Source organism: Colias croceus, chromosome 2 (genome assembly GCF_905220415.1).
Source record: "Colias croceus chromosome 2, ilColCroc2.1".
Lineage (NCBI taxonomy): Eukaryota > Metazoa > Arthropoda > Insecta > Lepidoptera > Pieridae > Colias > Colias croceus.
Window position 1 is genome coordinate 10600111 of NC_059538.1, and position 22609 is coordinate 10622719.

Genomic DNA, 22609 nt, shown 5'->3' on the forward strand with positions numbered 1-22609 from the left:
CGCATTGCAGCTCAAAAGTTGAAAGTTGAAATCAGATACCTTTTTTCAATGCTGACTTTATATTTTATGATTTAATCAATTCACATTATACCACTCTTATGTATTAACTTCCAAAGTTATGTGGCTCACTGTAGGAGACTGTAGGTAATTTAAGGCCGCCTCTTGTACAAACTATGTCTTTCTTATGTATTAATGTTATTTTTGTCATAATATTTTAGTTTATGCAATAAAGAGTTATAAATAAATAAATATTTTTTTTGTTTATTGTTTACCTTTTGTTTTACCTAATCGTGTGAAAAATGTTAGATGATTTATGAATTTATTACTGATATATAACATTCAAAAATGTTAAGTATCATCCAGCCTAAGCAGTAAGCATAAGGTAAGCAATAAGCAGCATTATAATATTCATACATTTTCAATATTTTGTGTGAAAAAATACTTCATACCTACTTTTGATATTATTATGTCAACTGACAGCTAACCTCTAATACGGTTAACTTTTTTTTCATGAATAACATTGACGAGGTTACCTACATGAATAAATGAAAATGTTAGAAACACGTTAGAAATTTAAGTTTCATAATTCCAAATTCAAACTTTTTCATTTTTCAGGACAATTTATTCACGTTGTTCCACAACTTTCAAACATTGCCAATAGATGTCGTTACAGTGGGGTTATACAATTCAGACTCGCGCTATCGTTATTCTTTACCAATATCATATAATATTTCGCTAACCTAGCTACCATTGACAAACAGACAAATTAATTATACTAGCTTTGCCCGCGACTTCGTTTCGCGTATTTTTGAAGCCTATACCCCGGGTCATCCGGATAAGTTAGGCATTATAAACTACTATATAAAAAAAGAGAATATTATGTACATTGTACATAGTTTGAATGATGAAATAATATGATTCATAATGTTATTATTCTGTGCCTCCAGTGAATAAGGGAGTAAGACGAGTTATTCCCTTTGGTTTTTATTGCACCATTGGATTCAGCTCGTCAAAATACACAACATATCAAAAGGTCATATCTCTAGCTGCATCCTAACCCAGTTTTTCGAATGACCCAAACGGTATAAGTAGGGTGTGATAAACGGTATAAGTTACCTTATCCATCATTTTAGGCAATCGCAAAGGAACTATTCGTCTCGAGTCAAAATAACCCACGAACACAAAGACATATGTGAAGTTATACTTTTTGAATAAAGACTTAATTCATTTTGTTCCATCCGTGCTAACACTATTTTAGTATAAACGCAGTTGTGTCATTTTTCTAACATGAGCTTATAGGAACAACTCTTAGTGTCATTGGTTCAAGTGACGACATGAGACAGTTTTGCATTAATGCCGTGTTACTATTGGTCCATTTGAATACTGCACGGAAACAACGGACACTATTCCTTTTTGCTTAATAATATTTTTCAATCTTTTTTTATTTATCAGTTAACATGGGATACTAATAATATTTCTATGGAAATTAACTATTTTTTGCAATAGATATTAAAAATACAGTTTTAATTAACACATTAAGTGCTAATATTATATTCCTTGTTTATATAAATACAGAACGATAATTGAATCATCTAAAAAAAGCCAACAAAAATGTTAAACTTATATTTTCTTCTTATATTTGGGTAAGTTTTATAAAAAATAACTAGTTTTTAATCTTTTTTATTTATTTAATCTAACTACAATAATACTATAATTATAGACGCATAGAAAAAAAATTTATAATCAGTCTTGACAATTATGAATATTGTGTTCTCTCTCATATAGCGTTTTAGCCACTATAATTTGCCTTTTTATAGGAAAAAAAATCCGCAATATCGAAACTATTTTGGTCCTGCATTATCGTAAACATATTATGGATACTGGTACCATATATTTTGAAAAAATTTGGATATTGTCACGTAGAGTCTCTTCAAGTCGTATTTGCATCCAAGGCACCTTCAAATCTGTGCTTAATTTTTTCATAAAATCTTTGCGGCTCATTATTTTTTCTTTATTTATCTATATTATTTTGATATTATAAGATATAGAAATTGTTAAAATTCCATATCATGCCGTAAAATATTGCCACTGACCACCTATAACTTTCCCTGTAAGGTAACTGAACATACCTACAGGAATATGGTTTTCGAGCTTCTCTTATCTCTTAATAGTGCTTGTATCCTCAATGTATAACCACCATGACATATTCGGTTTTTCTCCAGACAACATCTTCAGCCACCCAATCCTCTTGCTTGGAGTCCAAATCCAGCGAAGGACAATAATCGTCATTTACTAAAATTGAAGGTTTTTCGTCCTAGTGTTAAAGTTTTCTGGATCCTATTTTATACTCAATATATAGTATATAATACTATATCATTTAAAACGTGACTTGGAAAAAAAATATTCAAATAAATCAACACAAAATAATTTTTTAAACAATCGTAAAAGTTACGAAAAGCTCAATTATACGTCAAAATGACGTACAACATCCTCTTTACTACAAAATGGTGGAATTTACCGGGATGAGCCAACTATGTACTGCTAGGTCTCGATGGCTAATGAGTTGTTTCTGGATTTCGAAGCGATTCGATGGTAAATATAGAAAAGACAAAGTTATTTCGCCGCGGTGTACATTAAATTTACGTAGATTGGACTTCTAGGGTTAAATGCATAAACACCTAAATGTTGTTTTGTTTTTATTATATCTAATAACGATAAAAAATCCGTTGATTTTATTCGTTTTTCAAACTACGTGCATGGTTGTTCCACTAAAAGGCCTCAATTGAGTCATAAAGTACACAAATTTCAAGCATAATAAGTCGCATCATTTCTATAAAACCAAAACTGGCAATAATATAAGTCGTGTTATGCGACTATGAACATAGTGCATTAGGGCATAAGTCGTTATATTGCAAAGAGCAAAAAAAAAATTATGTGAATACATTGAGTTATTCCATGAAGTATTCGTTCATAAGGCCACAAGCCCACAACTACAAAAAAACACGATAAAAGTATATTTATGGGGTTGTTACAATATCTGTTCATATGTAAAACTAAAGTCTAACATCATATCTTACCCATAAAAGCTTAAAAATTTGAAGTTATAAAGATTTAGTGTTGATATATAGTTTTTTGTCTCTCCTGAAAAGTGCTGTTTTTGAGTTATTCCCTTATTCACTGGAGGCACAGTATTCTTGTATTCTGTGATTCATCATTCAGTTACTTTGAAATAGAAATTAACTAAATTCTAAAGCTATTTGCTATTCATAATAATAATTTAATTATATAGTTGATGAATCATGTAATGGCGTTAGTAGTTTGTACGTATTATTTTTTATTAAGATTTTTATAATAATATTTAATTGAATTGTTTGATTACCATCTTTAATCAGAGATAATAAAATAATTACAACAGAATTAAAAATTATAACATTATTTGAAAATTCTTTAGTACTTTATTATGTTTGGGGTGAAAGGATGTTGGATGTTTGTGCATTCTTCATGTTACCATTTTGCTACAAAACTACTCGCTCGATTTTGATGAAGTTTTCAGTTACTTATTGGGTTTGTAAGAAAAATTTTAAAAGTTGTTCCAGTTGTTATAGGTTTGTTCTACTTTGTTCCAGAACTGCATACAGCTGAGAATAAAACATTTCGAGAAAAGTAAAAAAAACGATTTTAGAGCTGGCACCGCACTTTTAAGATTTCACGATCCTGGCGGTTGTTCTAGATATTTTGTTCTATAATGTTCCAAACTTAGGTTCCAAAATATCGCGTTCGAAAAAATTTATTTACACAAACTTCGTAAAAAAAAAAAAACATCTAACTACATAATTTTATTATAGAAAATTAAAGACTACGTACTTTATTAAACGTTCAGAGGTAGAGGTAGAGGTTCAGAGGTGACGACGGAAATGTCGCAGTTTATTTTTGGTGACATAAAAATAAATAAAAAATGTGAAAAAGTTTTACGCATATATGTAACGCCGCTTTTCGGTTGAGTATGGTGCGCTTAACGAAGAAATAAGTACAAGTGATATAATATGCCTTTACCAAGTCAGATCTATTATTAATTTAAGAGCTCTGTCTATAGAGCTTCTACTAACCCATCCTTTCTAAGGGGTAAAAAAAATAAACAAAGGTGTGATGAATCCAACGGCGGCGATTAGATAATATCTAATCGCCGCTCGTTGACGAGGACATATTATGTCCTCGTCAACTGATTGAATCTGCTATTTGATTAAATGACTAGCGAAAATAAAGAATAACGACCTGTGGTGACGACATGTAAGTAATTGAATGACCAAGCCCAACGTTATTTTAACAAGCGTCACTCCATGTACAACTATTTTTTTTTTTTTTTGCGAAGTCCGAAGTTCTCAGTTATAATAATGTACTCTGTAGAAGTTCTGTTAATTACTATTTTAATACGACGAGATAGTCCGTGTTTTCCAATTACAGAGCATAATAGAGCATAATGCGACTCAGTGGCGCACAATGCCGAATTTAGAGGGGAAAAATTAAAATTCTGTCACTGAGTTGGCATCGAATGCACGCGCAATGCGCATTACTTTTAAGAGTGCTCGATTGTGCGAAGCGTTGCTGTAGTTGAAACATTCAACGTTAAGCATTATGCCGCATAATACGCTCTAGTGCTGTAATTGGAAAACTATATACCTTAGATTACAAAATAAAAGACAGATGGAGCGTTGCCGAACTAAACCGAATAATTTGTCGTCATTTTCAATAAAGCTATGTGTGCTGTCATTTCGCCGCTGCACTGTACGTACACGGTGCTTCTGTGTGCGTGTAATGTTGCCAGATATTGAAAAATTTCCCAAATTTTTCCCCGACTACGGAAAAAAGAGGGTTATGTTTTTCGAGTTTATGGATGTATGTATAATATTTCTTTGACACGCCCTGCAGTATAAACCGTTGGACCGATTTTGAGTTGTGAGGTTTCATTGCAATGATCTGAATTATTATGTTAGTGGCGGTAGTGACGTAGGCTATATACATAAATGAGAAGTCAAGTTTTAATTTTTATTTAAATTCTTTTATTACATAAAGTACCTGCCTACTAAAGTTATATATGGACAAAATAATTGTATTCAATTTTTTATTAAATAAATTACATAAAAAAAGTTTCAATATTAACTATAATAATTATATTATTTTTTATTTTTCATAATATATGAATACGAATAGCGGTAGTTTTTAGTCGAGAATACGGGACATTTTATTTTCATCATATCCATCATGGAGTTCACATAAATTAAATCGCTAGCGAAAACGACTATGACGTTTTTAAGCTTTATAACAGTAACAAAATAATGTATTATGCTTATTAAAATAATCTAATAATTATCATGAACCTTTAGTGCACTATACAAATAATCACATTCACGATCGAAAAATCCAACAGCATTACCCTGAAGATCTTTTAACCATTTTACCGTTTTACCAATAAAAATGGCAAATTCATTTTCAAAATACTGGCAACATACATTGAAGTTTTGTATTCCTTCATATCTGTAAAATTATTATTCGTATTAAAGAAATAAATCAGTCAAATAATCTAGAGAAAACCTGTGAAACGATGTTTTATCTTTTTTTTTGTTTTCGGGAACAAATTTTACAGCGTTTTATTATCACAAGACGGCATTTTTTTACTAAAATTGCAAACCCTTTTTGACGTATTGCATGACACTTTATGCGCTATAGCACTGGTGCAGCGACGTATTTGTTTTTGATTTCGTATTTTCTTTGACAAGGGCGACGGGCGGTTGTCATGCTCCATCTGTACTTTATTTTGTAATCTAAGCTATATACCATTATATATTTTATGGAATTTTAGTTATTATGGAAACATTGCGGATGTTCAGAAATTGAACGCAACGTAACTATTACAATTTGATAATTGTAAATTGACACTTGACAGTGACAGTTTTTGTCAAATTCATTAAAATTTAGAATTCGATTTTCGAAATAAAACTGAGCAAAATAACCTGCTCAGACTGTGTAGTGTACCTATTTCATTTATTTCCGATTGAATAGTTTTACGTTCTAAATATGGCCACGCCAGCAGCCAGAAGAACCTTCGGCCAATTATTGAAACAAGGCTATGATGAGATCCCCGAAATTTATGCATCCACTGTGATGGGTCTCATTGGTATCGGTCTAGGATGCGTTGGTGTTTATAGATACAATAAAAACGATGGTGATAATCGGAGATACAAACAACTTTATACAATCATGAGACCAGATGACCCCCGAGTAAAGAAAATTATAAGGGATTGAGCGTTTTTAAAACTACGATAAAGTTAGATGCAATTATGTAACATACAATAAAAATAGTGCTGTGCATTCAATGGTGTTTGTTATTTACCTTTGTAGCTGTTCCCTGTACATTATATGTAAATTTTAGTAGTCATATAGTGAAATTCAATGGAATTATAGATTGTTGATAGCAGACGGGCCTGAGGATATTTCAAATATTTATTTTAAAGGGTGGTTTTATTGCAACCATTTACTATAAAATATAGATAAAAGTTACATAATTGTCATTAATGTGTACATATTGGCCTTGATTTAAAATGCAATCTGTAAAAATCAACAAATGTACATCATATCATGTTCATAAAAAACATTTTCAAAACAATATTTTTAGTAGTAATTTTAAATAAAACACAGTGAAATATTTATTATCATTATTTATTCAGGTCCATTAACATAATCAAATTTAAGGGCATACAACAAATCACAGACAATAATTAAAAATATAAATTAAAAATCAGGACATTATTTCTTTTTCTTTCCTTTACTTGATTGTCCTTTTTCTTTGCTTGTTGATGGCTTCTCTACATCTTTCGTCATCTTTTTCTGAAAAAAAAAATATAGATAAAGTTTAGGTCAGAAGTTTATAAGAAAAAAAAATCGAAGTAAATGAACACAAATCTTAAAAAATAGACATAAACTACATATTTCGGAGGATAACCAACATTTAATTTCATGCATTATTTTTTATTTTTTATGAAAAGACTCATGAGTCATGGTCAATAGTGGGCTTTTTTCCTCTGTACTGTATAAAATACTTTTTTCTATATATTCGATTTTACCCATGTGTTTGGTCTTTCTTTTTGAAACTTCTTTAGGCGCGTTTAGAGTAAAATTTCAAGGTCTCGTCATGGCAATACCGCCACATCACGGAGTAAGGTTTATTTTGGTATCTTCGAACCTCGCCAAAGAAGTTTCATTTGTAACACGGGTAAATTACTAGTACCTTTATTATCGGCACACACTCTTTTTTTAACCCATTGAGCCCCAAGCGGCCCGATCGGTCGGTAGATTTTCTATTGTGTCTGTGGTTCCGGGGCCTGAGTTATTAAGCTACAAGTTACTGTTACCTTAATAAGTGCATCATTCTCCGGGTCGCTATCCTGTTCCTCCTCATCATCATCAACCTCAAGCGACTCAGTGTCTTCCGTGTGTTTAGCTCGTTTGATCGCACCGGGCGCATACGGCAGTGCGCTAGCCTGCTTGTTGTACGTGCGCGTCATTGCTGCTTTCACCTGTGAGGAATAAATAATTATCACTACACAGTATAAAACAAAGTCGCTTTCTTTGTCCCTATGTCCCTTTGTATGCTTAAATCTTTCAAACTACGCAACGGATTTTGATGCGGTTCTTTTTAATAGATAGAGTGGTTCAAGAGGAAGGTATATAATTTATTAGGTTTTAGACAAAGTGGGCGAAGACGCGGGCGGTAAGCTAGTTAATAATAAAAAAAAACTAAAGTGTGTATTTTAGTTAACGTAGACAGAGTTAATTAAATATGCATTCTTAATGATTTTTTTTATTATTTTACGAGTAGGAAATCTACATTATTTTGTATTTATTTTATTCTTAATTTTTGTTTTTTTCGAAATATAGTGCAAATATTTATACTATTTTTTAAACTATAAGTAGGTACTGTATCTAGTTGCGGAAGAATTCTAACAAATACCCGCGGCCCCCTCATTAAAGCGGCTCGACGGATGGGGTTTTAGTCGGTAAGAATCCGACATAACCCACGGCTCCTTCCCCGGGGGCCGTGATTTCCCCACTAAAAAAAAAAAGTACTGTATCTACTATAATACTGTAGGTACTGTAGGTAATACCTTAGAATCAACCAAAACCATAGGATTCCTTTGCCCAGGCCACACGGTCAGCTCCGTCAAGGAATCGAGATCTTCCCTCAGCAGGTGATACTCTTCCAGCACTTGCAGCGACTGCTGGACGCCGTCCATCTTGTCTTTGATTAGCGGATTCAAAATGGCGTCGCGTATGTGTGTCGCGTAGTCCAGGAATATAGAGGATTTCGAACCAGATGTGCTGGAAGATTTTTAGAATTTAAATACAAGTATTTTTAGAGATGGGTCTTTGGCATTATGTAATACTAGCTATGATTCGCCTTTTTACCCGCATTGCTCCGCTCCTATTTTTCTTAGTGTGATGATATATAGCCTATAGCCGTCCTCGATAAATGGGCTATCTAACACCAAAGACTTTTTCAAATCGGACCAGTAGTTCCTGAGATTAGCGCATACAAACAAACAAACTCATCAGCTTTATATTATTAGTATAGATTATTTTGCTATCCAATCCAACTTAGAATAGGATTGACTACTGAGTTATCATATTATTACAAACCGATTAATAATAATCCAAGTTTAGTAATAACATTCGTATTTAAACACACAATTAATTACTCTTTCTTGTTTCAAGAGGTCAATCTTTTTGATTTTTTTTCTATTCTTCATGCTTTGCATGCTTATTCATCGTTTTATATACTTAAAGCAAGAATATACCCTAAGCTTTGCCAAATCCATACTAATATTATAAATGCGAAAGTAACTCTGTCTGTCTGTTACTCAATCACGCCTAAACTACTGAACCAATTTGCATGAAATTTGGTATGGAGATATTTTGATACCCGAGAAAGGACATAGGCTACTTTTTACCCCGGGGCATAGGATAGGTTTTATACCGGAAATCCCACCGGAATGGGAACTATACGGGTTTTTCTTCTTATGCGCGGGCGAAGCCGCGGGTGGAAAGCTAGTCTGCTTTATATTACGAACGTAACTACATCATTAGGGAAGAAGAACTACTAACTAGGGAAGAACTACACGTATAAGAAGACGACACTATAGATTCGTACATAACCTATGATTACCTAAGTCTAGTATGAGCATGAATGCCCTGGGCAAGTCTCGCCATCTTGCCCGCGCGCGAGTTCTTCCCGAGCCAGCCGGGAAACTGTATCTGCCCCGCAACGTGCCCCGACATCACTTGCCCCGGGATTACTGAGCTGTACATTGCCTGCGAGTAATATATTATTATTTTTAAACGATCCTCATATGATTTAATATTAAATAATTTAGATTTTAAATGGAAAGATTGAAAATACCATTTTAAAAATCACAACTTAAAATTACTAACTGATTTACATATAACAAAATGGGTTTGACCAACTTATAAAATGGACACTCAGTGATATGAAAATGTAAAAAGTTAATAAAAATATGGTGCTGATTAAACTGATTTTCATGGTGCATCAATAAATTACTAAATATTGCCACTAGATAAGGTCGTATTTTTTTAAACGAAAATATAATAATTATTATAACATTTAATATGTAAAGTAAAGTAAAAATACATACCTGTATAGGCAAAAGACTCCAGGCCTGATTGCCACGTATCCTCGCGTCGACCATATCTCCTATACTGAGACTGTCCGCGGCTTTGCTTAACCTATCTAATACTTCTCGCCTGTAAAATTGCACATAAATATGATGAAAAATTTGCATGGGTAATCTTATAAATAATTTTAAGCCCATCCGGGTTTGAATATTCATGTTTTTTTATATATAGTTTACAACGTCCTATATTATGTAATAGAGAAAAAAAATACATGTACATATAAAAAAAAATGAAACAGTCCAAATAAAACAGAACAGTCCAAATAATTGGGACATCACTTTGTGCAAAAATGAACGTAATCATTACTGACATTATAATATAAAGTCACTCTGTCTATAATATGATTTTTAAGTTATATACCAACAGACAAAGCCGGGGCAGAAAGCTGGTAAGTAAAAAATAACTTACTTGGGACAATGCGGTGCCACTTGCAAGTAATTCTCTTGCACGAACAACGGCGCCAGGCTGTAGTCCGTGAAGAATAGATCGCTCCGGTCGTTGAGGCTCATCGTTTTGTGCTCCTCCTCAGAGAAAACTTTGCGTATCGCTTCCCATGGGCCCTGGGAGTTATATAATATTATAAAATCAGTTTATGAGGATGCGTATTTGTTATTCTATCACGCTAAAACATCTGGGCCTTTAGACGAACGTACGTAACGCCATGGAATAGAAACTGCTAACGCTAATTATTGACATCGTTTGGCTAATTATTGTTCGTATTCGTCGTTGTCGTTGGTAGGGTGACCGAATCCTTAGGCAAAACATCATACGCTTAGGTCAATTTCTATCGATAGCGTATTCTATTCCTTGGCGTTTTGACGTTCGTCTCTGCGCTCTTGTTTGTCTTTCTTTCACGTCGCAAGCGATTTTAAGTTATATTTTTTTCAGGAGATGAAATGAGGCTAGAGGGTTGTATAGGTTTTTTATTGTGGTAAAACATCTCATTTGTATGGGAATTTAATTTGTTTACGCGAGGGAGGCCTCAGGCAGTATGCTAGTCACACACGTTTCATCCTGACTTTTTACTGCTCAAAATCTTACCATTTTAATATCCTTCTTGACCTTTTGGGCTTCTTTCTGCAAGTGCTCCTTATCAGCCAGCTGTGGGTCCGCACTCCATACAGATAGCAAGTGTAACGTCTGTCGAACATCTTGTCCAGCCGCTGTTATCAGTTGTGATAACACATCGCCTGGGATCTTGATGCCTTCCTTGAAGCAGACCGACATCATGGCCGCCTGGAGGGTTATATTCAGTATTAGAGTAATATAGGAATACGGATACCTACCACAAATAAATACATAATATTAAAAAGAGCATCTGTGCCGAGCACACGTGTCAGAAATGAAACTTCTTTGCCAACATTCAAAGATACCAAAATCGTCGCCTAACTCTCTGACGTTACGGTATTGCCATACCGCGACATTGAAATTTCACTTTCAACGCGCCTAAAGAAGTTTCGAAAATAAAAATATATAATAAAAATATTCCGTATAATAGCAACGCTCAAGAACGCAAAATGTCGAGAAAATAAAACGGACGGCAATAGTATTTTCAAATTAAATATGGTTTTAAGTATTCCGTGATGCGTGTACACAAGTTACGTAAGTACTACGTATATCACAATAAATTAGATTTTTTTTTTTGTTAAAATGAGACTTAATTCATCTATAGAGTCACTACCATGTGTAAAAATTAGAAAGAACATGCAATATCATCAGTCAATCAGACAACTTTACATGAAAATTCAGTACAATTATTTCTCTATTATCTATACAAATACAATTTATTGTATTGATACCTTAATCTGATCCACCCTCGGTCTACTGAACCTCAGATCGTAGCAGTAGTTCACTAAAGAGCGCATCTTCTCACTGTTCCTGTCGTTGCACATGCATATTATTGGTACAGATGTTGATTTTATAAGCCCTATTAGTTCTTGGAGACCACCTGGAATCATATTCAATTTGTTTATTTATTGGTCGAAATTCGACTTATCACATTTTCGACAAATCATAATTGTACTACGCAAATAAATAAATAATTCAGGACAATTTTCACACACGGCACGATCTGATCCCATACTAAGCTTTCGCTTGTGTTATGGAAACCAGATGGCTGATAAACGTACATACTTATATAATTTTAAATAAATACTTATAATCTACACTAATATTATAAAGAGGAAAACTATGTTTGTTTGTTTGTTTGTTTGTTTGATTGTAATGAATAGGCTCATAAACTACTGGACCGATTTTTAAAATTCTTTCACCATTCGAAAGCTACATTATCCACGAGTAACATAGGCTAGGTTTTATCCCGGAAATCCCACGGGAACGGGAACTATGCGAGTTTTTCTTTGAAAACGCGGGCGAAGCCGCAAGCGGAAAGCTAGTATAGATATAATTAACACCCAGATGCAGAGCAAACATCTATGTTGATCACACAAATATTTGCCCCGGGTGGGAATCGAACCCATGACCTCTGGCTTGGAAGGCAGGGCCACTACCAACCAAGCCAACCGGTCAGTCAAATAAAGAAAAGATACAGCTAGTATAATTGTGAAGTATAAGGATTATGTTCTCATAGTGGAAATTACATTATAGAAGTGATAATTAGGTACATTATAGACGTGTTTAAGTTAATCGAAATAAAAAATTAGGCAACATAATTATAAAATCTTTACAAGAAAAAATACCAACAATTTCATTAATTAATCCATTTAATTGAGTAACTCGACTGTAATTATAAGCCATACAAATATATTAAACTTCATAAAAAATGCTAATAATGATAAAATAGTTACCTCTATCCTCATTCCCCGCCATGCCGTCTACTTCATCCATCACTAAAACATGTTTCTTGGTCACTGCTTGCTTGCCTGTTACACCTGTAAAATATAACAATGATATGAAATATTTATTTATGATTATCTTTTACAAATCAGTAAAAGATAAGGTTTGTTTTATGATTTGGCTTGAGTCCCTATATTGTTATTTTAATGAGTATCCCAAATACCACAAGAGGACAGGGAACTTCAATTTTCTAAAGAACAATGATTTGAATTATACTCAAACGACTACCTACTTTCTTATGGGTTTATTTTTCTCTTTTACCAACTGGGAACCTTTCCATTTTTCAATTTGACAATTCTATTAATTTTTATTATATTTAAAGTTAGTTAGTTTACCTCTAGCATAACCAGACAGTGATGTGGTAGACAGTAGTTCCGTAATCTGCTCTTTAATAAGGTTCTTGCTTCTCGTATCGGAGGCGTTGAATTCCACTGTATCGAAACCTAACTCTTTACACACCAGGCTCACTGTTGTTGTTTTACCTGGAACCAAAAATAATAGGTATAACAATAAATATATGTCGATTTTTAAGTGAGTTATTTTTTGTTGGCTTTTGCATAAACATTTACCTATTGTAAATATTCCAAAAGGAAAAAAGTAGTGTTTATCTTGTCATTTTCTATCTACCTTCCAAAATTGAATGATAGGCATCATTTTTTAAACAAAACATGCAATTTGCTAAGTCCAATTGTAGGATATCTATAGCTATGTGTATCTTGTCTATGTTAGACTACTTTCTGTTCAGTAGTCTATGTTTAGACTACCGAATTGAGAGATACTGTTTATAGGAGGAGGTTAAGTTTATTAATATCCTAAACACTTGAAAGTCGTAAAAAATAAGTTAAATCATAATTTATAAACTATCAGAAACCTATAAAAACAAATCTTACCTACTCCCGGCGGACCAGACAACAGAGCAGCTTTATAAAACCCACCATCATCATTCTTGGCCCAAGGGTTTGGTTTTGCTAACTTCGCTTTTCTGTTTATATACCATTTCGTTAACCAATTCATTAATCTGTAGAAAGTAAGAATATAAATTATTATCGATTATATCATGATGACGTTAATACATATTACATACTAGCTTCCGCCCGCGACTCCGTCCGCGCGGTTGTCGGCCTTCGCGTGGATGGTTGATTTCTCCATTTTGAGTAACTCTGACATCTTGATGATGACATCTTATAAATATCTATTGGACCCAAATACGGCTGGGCCTATAATAATACGCAACGTGTGTTCGCGGTTGTACAGAACAATGTCTATGGATAAAACTGAAAAATTAAGATTAATTTTTTTCTACGCATTTTTCCAGGATAAAAAGTATCCTATTTTACGCCCAGGATAATAAGGTATAATTATACCAAGTTTCATCGAAATCGAACCGTTAGTTTTCACGTGATGTCTTCACATACAGACAGACAGACAGACAGACAAAAAATTTTTTAATCACATATTTGGGTTTGGTATCGATCCAGTAACACGGGGGTGTTGTATTTATTTTTTCAATATTTTCATATATAAGTGTGCTATTTATTTTTTCAATATTTTCAATGTACAGAATTGACCCTTCTACAGATTTATTATATGTATAGATATGCATGGGATTAAATTGTATATTTTATAGGAATTATGTAGCTTTCATCTGATATAATTTTCGAACTAAAACTTCTTTAGGCGCGTTGAAGGTAAAATTTTATGGTAGCATCAAGGCAATGTCACGTCATGAAGACGACGAATTTGGTATCTTTTTGTAGTTTCACTTTTGACACGTGTGTTCGGCACACACGCTCTTTTTTTAAGTAAAGTTACAAACAGTCAGACTAGAGTAAATCATTTTTGAATTTACACACATAATAGCAAAATATTTTTTCTTTATAATTTCTCTTGTATTGATTTCTATTTTTTTATAATTTTATAGTACCTACTTAATATACTCTTGATTATTGTATTCTATTTTTAATAAGTATAGTAAAAGTAGATTGACCAAAAGAAAGGAGATAATTTCACAATAATCTTATATATAAAAATGAATCGCAAAATGTGTTGGTAAGCGCATAACTCGAGAACGGCTGAACCGATTTCGATAATTCTTTTTTTATTATATTTTTTGAAGTACGAGGATGGATCTTATGTAGAGAAAACGTAAACATGTACCACGGGCGAAGCCGGGGCGGACCGCTAGTCATAAAATAAAAATTCAACAGCCTGCTGAATGGGCAATATGTGTAAATCACACTTCTAAGGGTTCATACGCACTATGCGGGTAGCCGCATTGCGGTTAGCCGTCCGGCTGACCGCAAGCACAATTATGTACGTAATATTCATTTCTATGCGCACTGCGATGCGGCTACCCGCAGACCGCTCCGGTCGCTCGGAGAGCTGCGGCCCGAGTGACGGCCAGCCGGACGGTTGCTATACGCACTGTGCGGTTCAGTCTGCGGCTGCCCGCCATTGAGCGAGTGTGTGCACGTGGTCGCAAAATGCTTGCTCTCATCTCGTGTTTGCAAATAAGGATGCACCCAGTACTTCTTTATTTGCTTTTCTTCTTTACGTAACGTGTGTAAATGTAGTAAATAGCTGCAACTTCTTCCACTTCCATCTTTGAAATGGATCGACATGACCGCAAATCGCAACGGTTCTTCAACCGCACGTTGCGGTTGCGAATGCGGCTGCCCGCGATCCGGCTGGCCGCATTCGCAACCGCATCCTGCGGTCAGCCGCGCGGCTAGCCGTAATGCGGCTACCCGCATAGTGCGTATAAACCCTAATAGACAGTTTATAGATATAATTGGTGAAAACAATGAACAGTACATACTTTTTAACATTACTAGCTTCTCCATGCTGTCCAATGATTTGCTTTATATTCGTCGGCTTATACTTGTCCACCCACATTAGTGATGGTGTTGTGCCTTTTGTTGGAGATACTTTTACGTCAGCTAAAAGTAAGAAAAACGTTCGTTAGAAAAACTATATTGATGTTATTTTTCTGAAATTATTTTAAAGATAATTTATTTATTAATTGCTTATCTATACTAATATTATAAAGCTGAAGAGTTTGATTGTTTGTTTGAACACGCTAATCTCAGAAACTACTGATACGGTTTGAAAAATTCTTTCGGTGTAAGTTAGCCCATTTATCGAGGAAGGCTATAGGAGCCTATATATTATCACGCTAAGACCAACAGGAGCGGAGCCACGCGGATGAAACCGCGGAGCGATGCTTGTTTATTATATAAACAATTGTGGAGTGGAATTTCTAGGCATAACATCCATAACACAGATAATGTGTAATGGCCTAAAATTCATAAAAAAATATTTTTCAAGTTTTGCACATCTTTTAGAACTTAAGTTCACTTTTACTTACATGAATCATTCGCAACTTTTTCCTCTTTTTTAACAGCTTCCACAGGTGTATCTTTCTTAACTTTGATACTTTCTTTTTTTGGTGACACTGATCTTTCATTTTTAACATTAACTTGATTATCTTGGAAATAATTAGATTTAACATTATCTTTCGATGATTTTTTAGATTTTCCATGATTGTCAATTTTAGCTTTGCTTTCTTCTTTTTCGGTTTTAATTTTAGGTTTCATTTCGTCTTTTTTTTCTTCACCATTTATCGATTTTTTGATCATTCTGAGGAATTGGTCTTCAGTGATTATTTTAATACCAAAGGACTCTGCTTTGGCTATTTTAGCGGGCCCAGCGTCATCGCCCGCTAATACATGTGTTACCTATGAAATATATTATTTATTAATCCTCTATAATTGCTCTTAGAACGTTAATAAAACATAACATCATCATCACATTTAAAAAATTAGCAGTCTTATTGCTATTGTCTTATTCCGGACAAGCAGACATACGGAGAGACATTTAATTATTATTCATTCATAAGGCATCATGAAATGTTAGGAAACTTATAAATAAAGGATATAAATAATTTTGTTTATTTATACTTGTCTACTATTATCGGTTTTGCTATGTAAAACTTTTACAAACTGATAAACAATAAATATGATTTAAAACTCAAAAGACCTGAGAATTAAGAAAGAAACATTTATTTTTTAGAGAATATAATACCTTCTTGCTTATTCCAGATTTGACAGTACCACCATATTTAGTTATAGCCTCAACAATTTCCTCCCTCTCAAATGAGTCCAACACTCCAGTGAGTAGAAATGCACAGTCCTTCAAGCAATTTGGTGCTCCCTGAAATAAAATAGTTTTTTTTGGTGTTGCTATATATGAATTTAATTATAAAAAAGTGTGTATTCGACACAAGTGTCAGAAGTGAAACTTCTTTGGCAAGATGCAGATACAAAGATCGTTGCCTTATTGCATGACGTGATGGTATTGCTATGACGCGACCTTGAAATTTTACCAATTGTCTTATCCCATAATCTTATAATTGGTTAATTTAATTTCTCTTCTGAAGCAACTCATGAAGTATCATGTTATGACTTCACAATTATTTCTCAATTACATGAAGAGCACCTCTAGATAGGCTTGCATTATCTGGCCTATATTGTTTCTCGATATTGCTTCAGGCTCTATATATAAAACTTACATTTGACTAATTACTGAGAAATAAAAGGTATCAAATAAAACAAGACAATTATACTGGAGCCATTCAATTCTGAATGCTATTGAATTTGTATGCTATTATAAAAATCATATAAAGCTATAATAATACAAAACTTAAAACAAACCTCAGGCATTTCTTTGGATCCCAAGTTCTTTGGGCCAGCTCTGTGCAAGTACTTTTGATATAAAACAGCTGAGAGTCTTTTCCTTTCATGTTTTTCTTCATCGCTGAGAACTATAATTTAAATAAATGAAATAATATAAATTAATTACATTTATTTTCATTATGAAATTAGATTAACCAACAGTTAATACCTTCATATTAAAAAAGGGTATTATATTTTAGCAGCTTATTATACAGTAAACCTAGTGGTGCGATTTTTAAATATAAATTTAAACATTCATATAATTGTCTGTAATCTATACTAATATTATAAAGAGGAAAGGTTTGTATGTATGTATGGTTTTCACGCATAAACTACTGGACCGATTTTGATGAAATTTGGCAAAATTAGACCCTGAGAAAAAACATAGGCTACCTTTTATTGCGAAATATGTACCACGGGCGAAGCCGGGGCGGACCGCTAGTGTATCATAAATGTATGGAATGATTGAAATTTGAAATATAAATACAATAGTGAGATATCATACCAGATTCATTAAGGCTTGTGTCATATTTTTTCTTCTTGCTCCTTGTGTTGTGATCATCATCTTCAAGAAATTCACTCAATTCCCTTTTGTTACTTTTCTTATTTGGTTTAAAATCATCATTCTGTTTGTCTGTTTCACTTTTGTTTAATACCTTGTCAACTTTATCATGATTCTTTACAAGTTTTTCAGTTGTTTTGTCTTTTTCTTTAGGGCTTGATTTCTTTTTCTCGTCATCTTTTGACTTTTTACTAACAGTCACATTTTCAGATATATTTCCTTTAACTTTGTCATCTTTCTTTATATTCTTCTCACTTGATTTAGGTAATTTATCATTTTCATTGCGTTTTGATTTCTCTTTGTCAATTTTAATGGTTTCTTTATGCGATTTGGCTGATTGATTATCAGAAATTGTATCTTTTTCTGCATGAGAGTCTTTTTCTTTGTGGCTTTCTTTTTTAGATGATTTACCATTCACCACTTTGTCAGTTTTTGTTGTTTCTTTATGAAGTTTAGCTGATTTATTGTCAGAACCTTTTTCTTTTTGTGGATCACACTCTTTTTCTGAATTTGTTACTTTTTTGGATGATTTATCATCCACCTCCTTGTCAATTTTAATTGTTTCTTTATGTGATTTAGCTGATTTATTGTCAGAATCTTTTTCTTTTTGTGGACCACAATCTATATCTGAATGGCTTTCTGTTTTGGGAGATTTACCATTCAGCTCAGGTGCATCAAGTTCAAGGAGACTTTTTTCAAATTCATCGTCGGAATGAATTCCAGTTTCTGTATTTTTCTTTGTTTTATCTTTTACAACTAAAGCCTCAGTTTTCTTTATTTTACCATTTCCAAATAAGTCTGTAATTTGTACCTCTTTTAAAGTGGCTTTTGGACTCTTTTGATTCTTATTCTTTTCTTTTGAAGTAGCTTCAGTTTTTTTCTTTTTAGGTGTAAATATTTCTTCATCTGAATCCTCTATAAGCCTCTTTTTTCGTGTCAATTTTTTCTGTAATAAATATAAATTTGTTTCAATTATAACGATGTAAGCTTAATTTATTTAAATATTTTTTAACAAAGACCTAAATAAATTAACCACCTTAAGGGGTAAGGAATAAATAACTCACTTTATTTTTTATTTGAACGTCTGGTGACTCTGGTATTTCATCGCTATCATCTTTTGCTTCTGTAGTTTGTTTCCTTATAACAGTGAAGTACGATCGAATACTCTGAAATGTTCAAACAAGAATTGATGACACAAAAAAAAATTCTGAGTTGATATTTTTTAGTTAAAAGTTCAATGTTTTCTTTTTTAGATAGCTAATTTATTTGAATCCTAATAACAATTTAATCAAAGAAGGTACATACAAACTTGTTTTTACCTTAGACATTTTTGTTGGATAACTATACAATATTGAAAGAAGATAGCGTATAATCAATCTTAGAGGAACAGCTGATCATAATTATTCTTTAAATTATTAAGCAAATATGAACAAAAATGTGTTTACATTAGCTTGTTAGTTCAATTCGATTTGAAGCGCAATTTTGCGGTTAATTTTATTGACAAGTCAATGTTGTGAGTCAATGTCAACTGTCATTTTGGAATATTATGTCAAAGCCTGTATTACCGTCAAATATAATTCCTTTATACGCTAATACTTTCATGTGATGACTTTACTTTTCAGCAATTCTGACCAAAATATGGCTATATAACGATACTGATTAAAGATATAATTTTAATGTTTTGTGTCGATTATAATTGAAACCATATCTGACACGTTTGTATCAGCAAAACACGTTTATAATATTTATTTGTTAAATAATTTTCAAACTTAAAACTACCCTCACCTCCTTGTATGGAATCTGCAAATTGATTTGTGGCAATTCTTTTCAACGATCTTTCATTAAACCTTCAAAGAGATAATTTAAAGTTAAATAGATTTCTAATTGTTTGAACACCCAATCATTATTCATGTATTTTCTATTCGATGTTTTATATTGCTTTAATTTCAATATTTATTGAAATAACAATATGTTCTCATGTAGGTAGCAGCCTGTTCAACAATCGCCTGACTAGAACCGACTGTTGGAGTGAAGATGACTTGGCAAAGTTACGAGCCCGGAAAATATTTGAACAGATGGTACCACCAAATGTGGCTCCAGATAAGATGGATACTAAATACATAAGAGACATATTAAGATATTTTCGAAAATCGTTATCCCTAGCAAATATTCCGGATGATAAACATACAGCTTCTTTATTAAAAGAATCACTCGCTGATACGATTGGAGCTCACCTGAGAAGTGATATATTACCTACAGCTAGACTCGCTTATTATGCTGGCTTTGTTCCCTATAGGAGCGTTAGGGAATTACATAGCTACTACGATAAAATAAAAGTTTTTCTCAATACTCAAGGATTAGGTTGGAAAAAACCAAAAAGAATACCGGATTTGAGTAATATCAAAGTTGATAAAATTCAAGTGGGTGCTGGAAAGTTTTTCGACCCGTGTAACTTTTTAGTTACGAAACGGGATACCAATTCTTGTATTCATTTACCGCCACCCAAGATTGACGATCACAACGAACCTTCTGCTATGGCGCTTCCGTTTAGGTCAAACGGGTTACTAAGTTTGACGTCACCGAAATCTGAAGATGTATTACTAAAATATTACACTACCGCATCTCGATGCCTTTTACGACGATCACCAGATACATGTCGGCATACTGATTTCGTCAGTTTTAATAATGAAATTTGGCACTGGATGAAACGCGACGTCGCTCCACATCTCGTAGATGAGAAATTGTACGCAGCATATGGGGGTGTTTTAAGAATAGCAGCTGCCGCCCAAAACTATGGCAAGGGGCTTTCACGGCGTAATCTTTTTGAATTTCAGGACGCTGAGGTGTCAAAATGGCAACCTTGGAAGAAGTTGAAAGATTCCTATGTTTATTTAAATACGGATTGGACCCCTTATATTTATATTATTTTCATTCTTCTCGTTGGGGTTGCTATATGTTTACTTCAACTGTTTTATAGCTATATTTTTGGTGACGATGATGCAGCAGGTTGCCACTGCAAGGGGCGACCTAGTAGATCGTCATGTAGCAAAGACGTCGCCTATGCAAATGTGGAATCAAATATTCCAGCAATGTTGCCTCGTCATAAAAATAACGTTTATTATTTGGAAGAGCAGCGCACTAAACGTAGTGTAGGCTCAAAGATTAAAACTTCTTCCTTGAGTTCGTCAAAGACGCAACGCGTGTACGATTTAAACGAAAATAAAGAAAAATTGATGGATGTTATTTTGAGTGAAAACAGCGATTCGAGTGATGCATCGTTAGCAACGAAAAATGGAGAACACAGCAACGTAATTGATGTCGGTCGCGAGGACAGGGCGAAGAGCCCGCCAAAAATTGAAACGTCAGTTGATGAAGTGAAGGTTTTAAAGAGGGGTGCAAAGGTTTGTCCCCAAATGTACTCTACGACGACGGCTACTCGTTCTGCGACTTATCGCAATGAACATGCCACGGAATCTGTGTGGTCCGAATCAGATAGCAGTTCTTCAGAGCAAAGCGTGACGTCGGACAGTTCTAAATCGCGATGCAGGCGGTCCAGAAGCTCACGCGACTTGACTTGGGCCAGACGAGTGGTCTCAAAGCATTCGCTACAAGCCAAATCCACTTCTGCTACGGAATTAGATGTCACCTCGTTTACAACACCACCTTCGCGCCGTTAAAATTCGATTTTAAAATTATTTTTATTTGATTACAAATATTTTATTTTTATTTTATAAGATATGTTGACTTCAGTTAAGAATGATTTAAAGGTTTTAAGGGTGTGCAATTTTTTATTAATAAAACTTTTGATAATATAAATGAAAGTCACATTCATTTTAATAATTTATTTTTACAAAACTTATCATACACAATCTCACTTTAATAAAAATAAACAATAACACTGTGTGACGATAAATACTTCACCTAAACAAAATATAGACTAACAAATAAATACATATCACATACACAGTTTGTACTGTATACAAAAACTTCACTTAGTACAGACCTACACTTTAAAAATGATATTATAAGTTCAAAGGTGTAGATAGGTTAACAATACAACATTCGATCTTCAAACGTCACACTAACGCACACACGATTGGACGTCAAAGCGAGATGGCATGATTCAACTATCTCGAGTGAAAATAGAGACAATTGAAGTAAAATGTGGCTAATTGCCCACATTTCAACGTGCCACTTTCAGAAGATAAGGACCTATCTACACTTATAATATCATTACACTTTAATAACCTGTGGAATATACCCTTAGCCTAAAATATACTTAATCTATATTAATCACAGTAAATTTTCATTAATTACTTTTAAAACATAAATACTTTTACACGTTGGACGAAAAATGTAATCTATTTTGAACACGTTTTTAGATTTAAGACGATCATCAGGATCCATCGCTTCACGAGTATATTTTGAAAAAAAATATAAAAAAAAAATTTTTTGAGAATGAAGTTGCTTCGCGTTATGGGGCAGATGCATTGTTTTTCATTGATTTATTTTTTTAAGAAATAAGGTAACTACATTTACTATTGCGTACCCTTGCATAGATCTATTTAAGACTGGGAATAGAACCCAGGACTCCTGAGTGGATACCGTCAGCCAAATACAAAAGCAAAAAATTGAGATTGATTTCCTACACAAAGCATATAAGACAAGATATTAAAACATGATTATTATAATTAGAAATTCGAAAATTATTGTCAAC

General features: G+C 33.4%; 3 protein-coding genes across 3 annotated transcripts; 2 read left to right on the top strand and 1 right to left on the bottom strand.

Annotated features, from left to right (window-relative positions):
• The first annotated feature begins 5928 nt into the window (after positions 1-5928).
• On the top strand, positions 5929-6371 carry LOC123699988. Its single transcript, XM_045647068.1, has one exon. The coding sequence runs from the start codon at positions 6073-6075 to the stop codon at positions 6298-6300; it is 228 nt and encodes a 75-aa protein (XP_045503024.1). The 5' UTR covers positions 5929-6072; the 3' UTR covers positions 6301-6371.
• Positions 6372-6698: 327 nt separating this feature from the next.
• Positions 6699-19389, bottom strand: LOC123699997 (replication factor C subunit 1). The gene is made up of 20 exons (XM_045647080.1): positions 19212-19389; positions 18957-19058; positions 18550-18838; positions 18410-18456; positions 17836-18061; positions 17310-17419; positions 16681-16809; positions 15965-16334; positions 15416-15536; positions 13488-13615; positions 12933-13079; positions 12549-12632; positions 11544-11692; positions 10786-10980; positions 10153-10304; positions 9705-9813; positions 9218-9363; positions 8160-8373; positions 7407-7571; positions 6699-6882 (listed from the first exon to the last, which is right to left on the bottom strand). Exons 1-20 carry the CDS (start codon positions 19218-19220, stop codon positions 6802-6804), a joined length of 2973 nt encoding a protein of 990 aa, XP_045503036.1. The 5' UTR covers positions 19221-19389; the 3' UTR covers positions 6699-6801.
• Positions 19390-19723: 334 nt separating this feature from the next.
• LOC123699982 lies at positions 19724-21713 on the top strand. Its single transcript, XM_045647054.1, has one exon. The coding sequence runs from the start codon at positions 19818-19820 to the stop codon at positions 21567-21569; it is 1752 nt and encodes a 583-aa protein (XP_045503010.1). The 5' UTR covers positions 19724-19817; the 3' UTR covers positions 21570-21713.
• Positions 21714-22609: the final 896 nt, after the last annotated feature.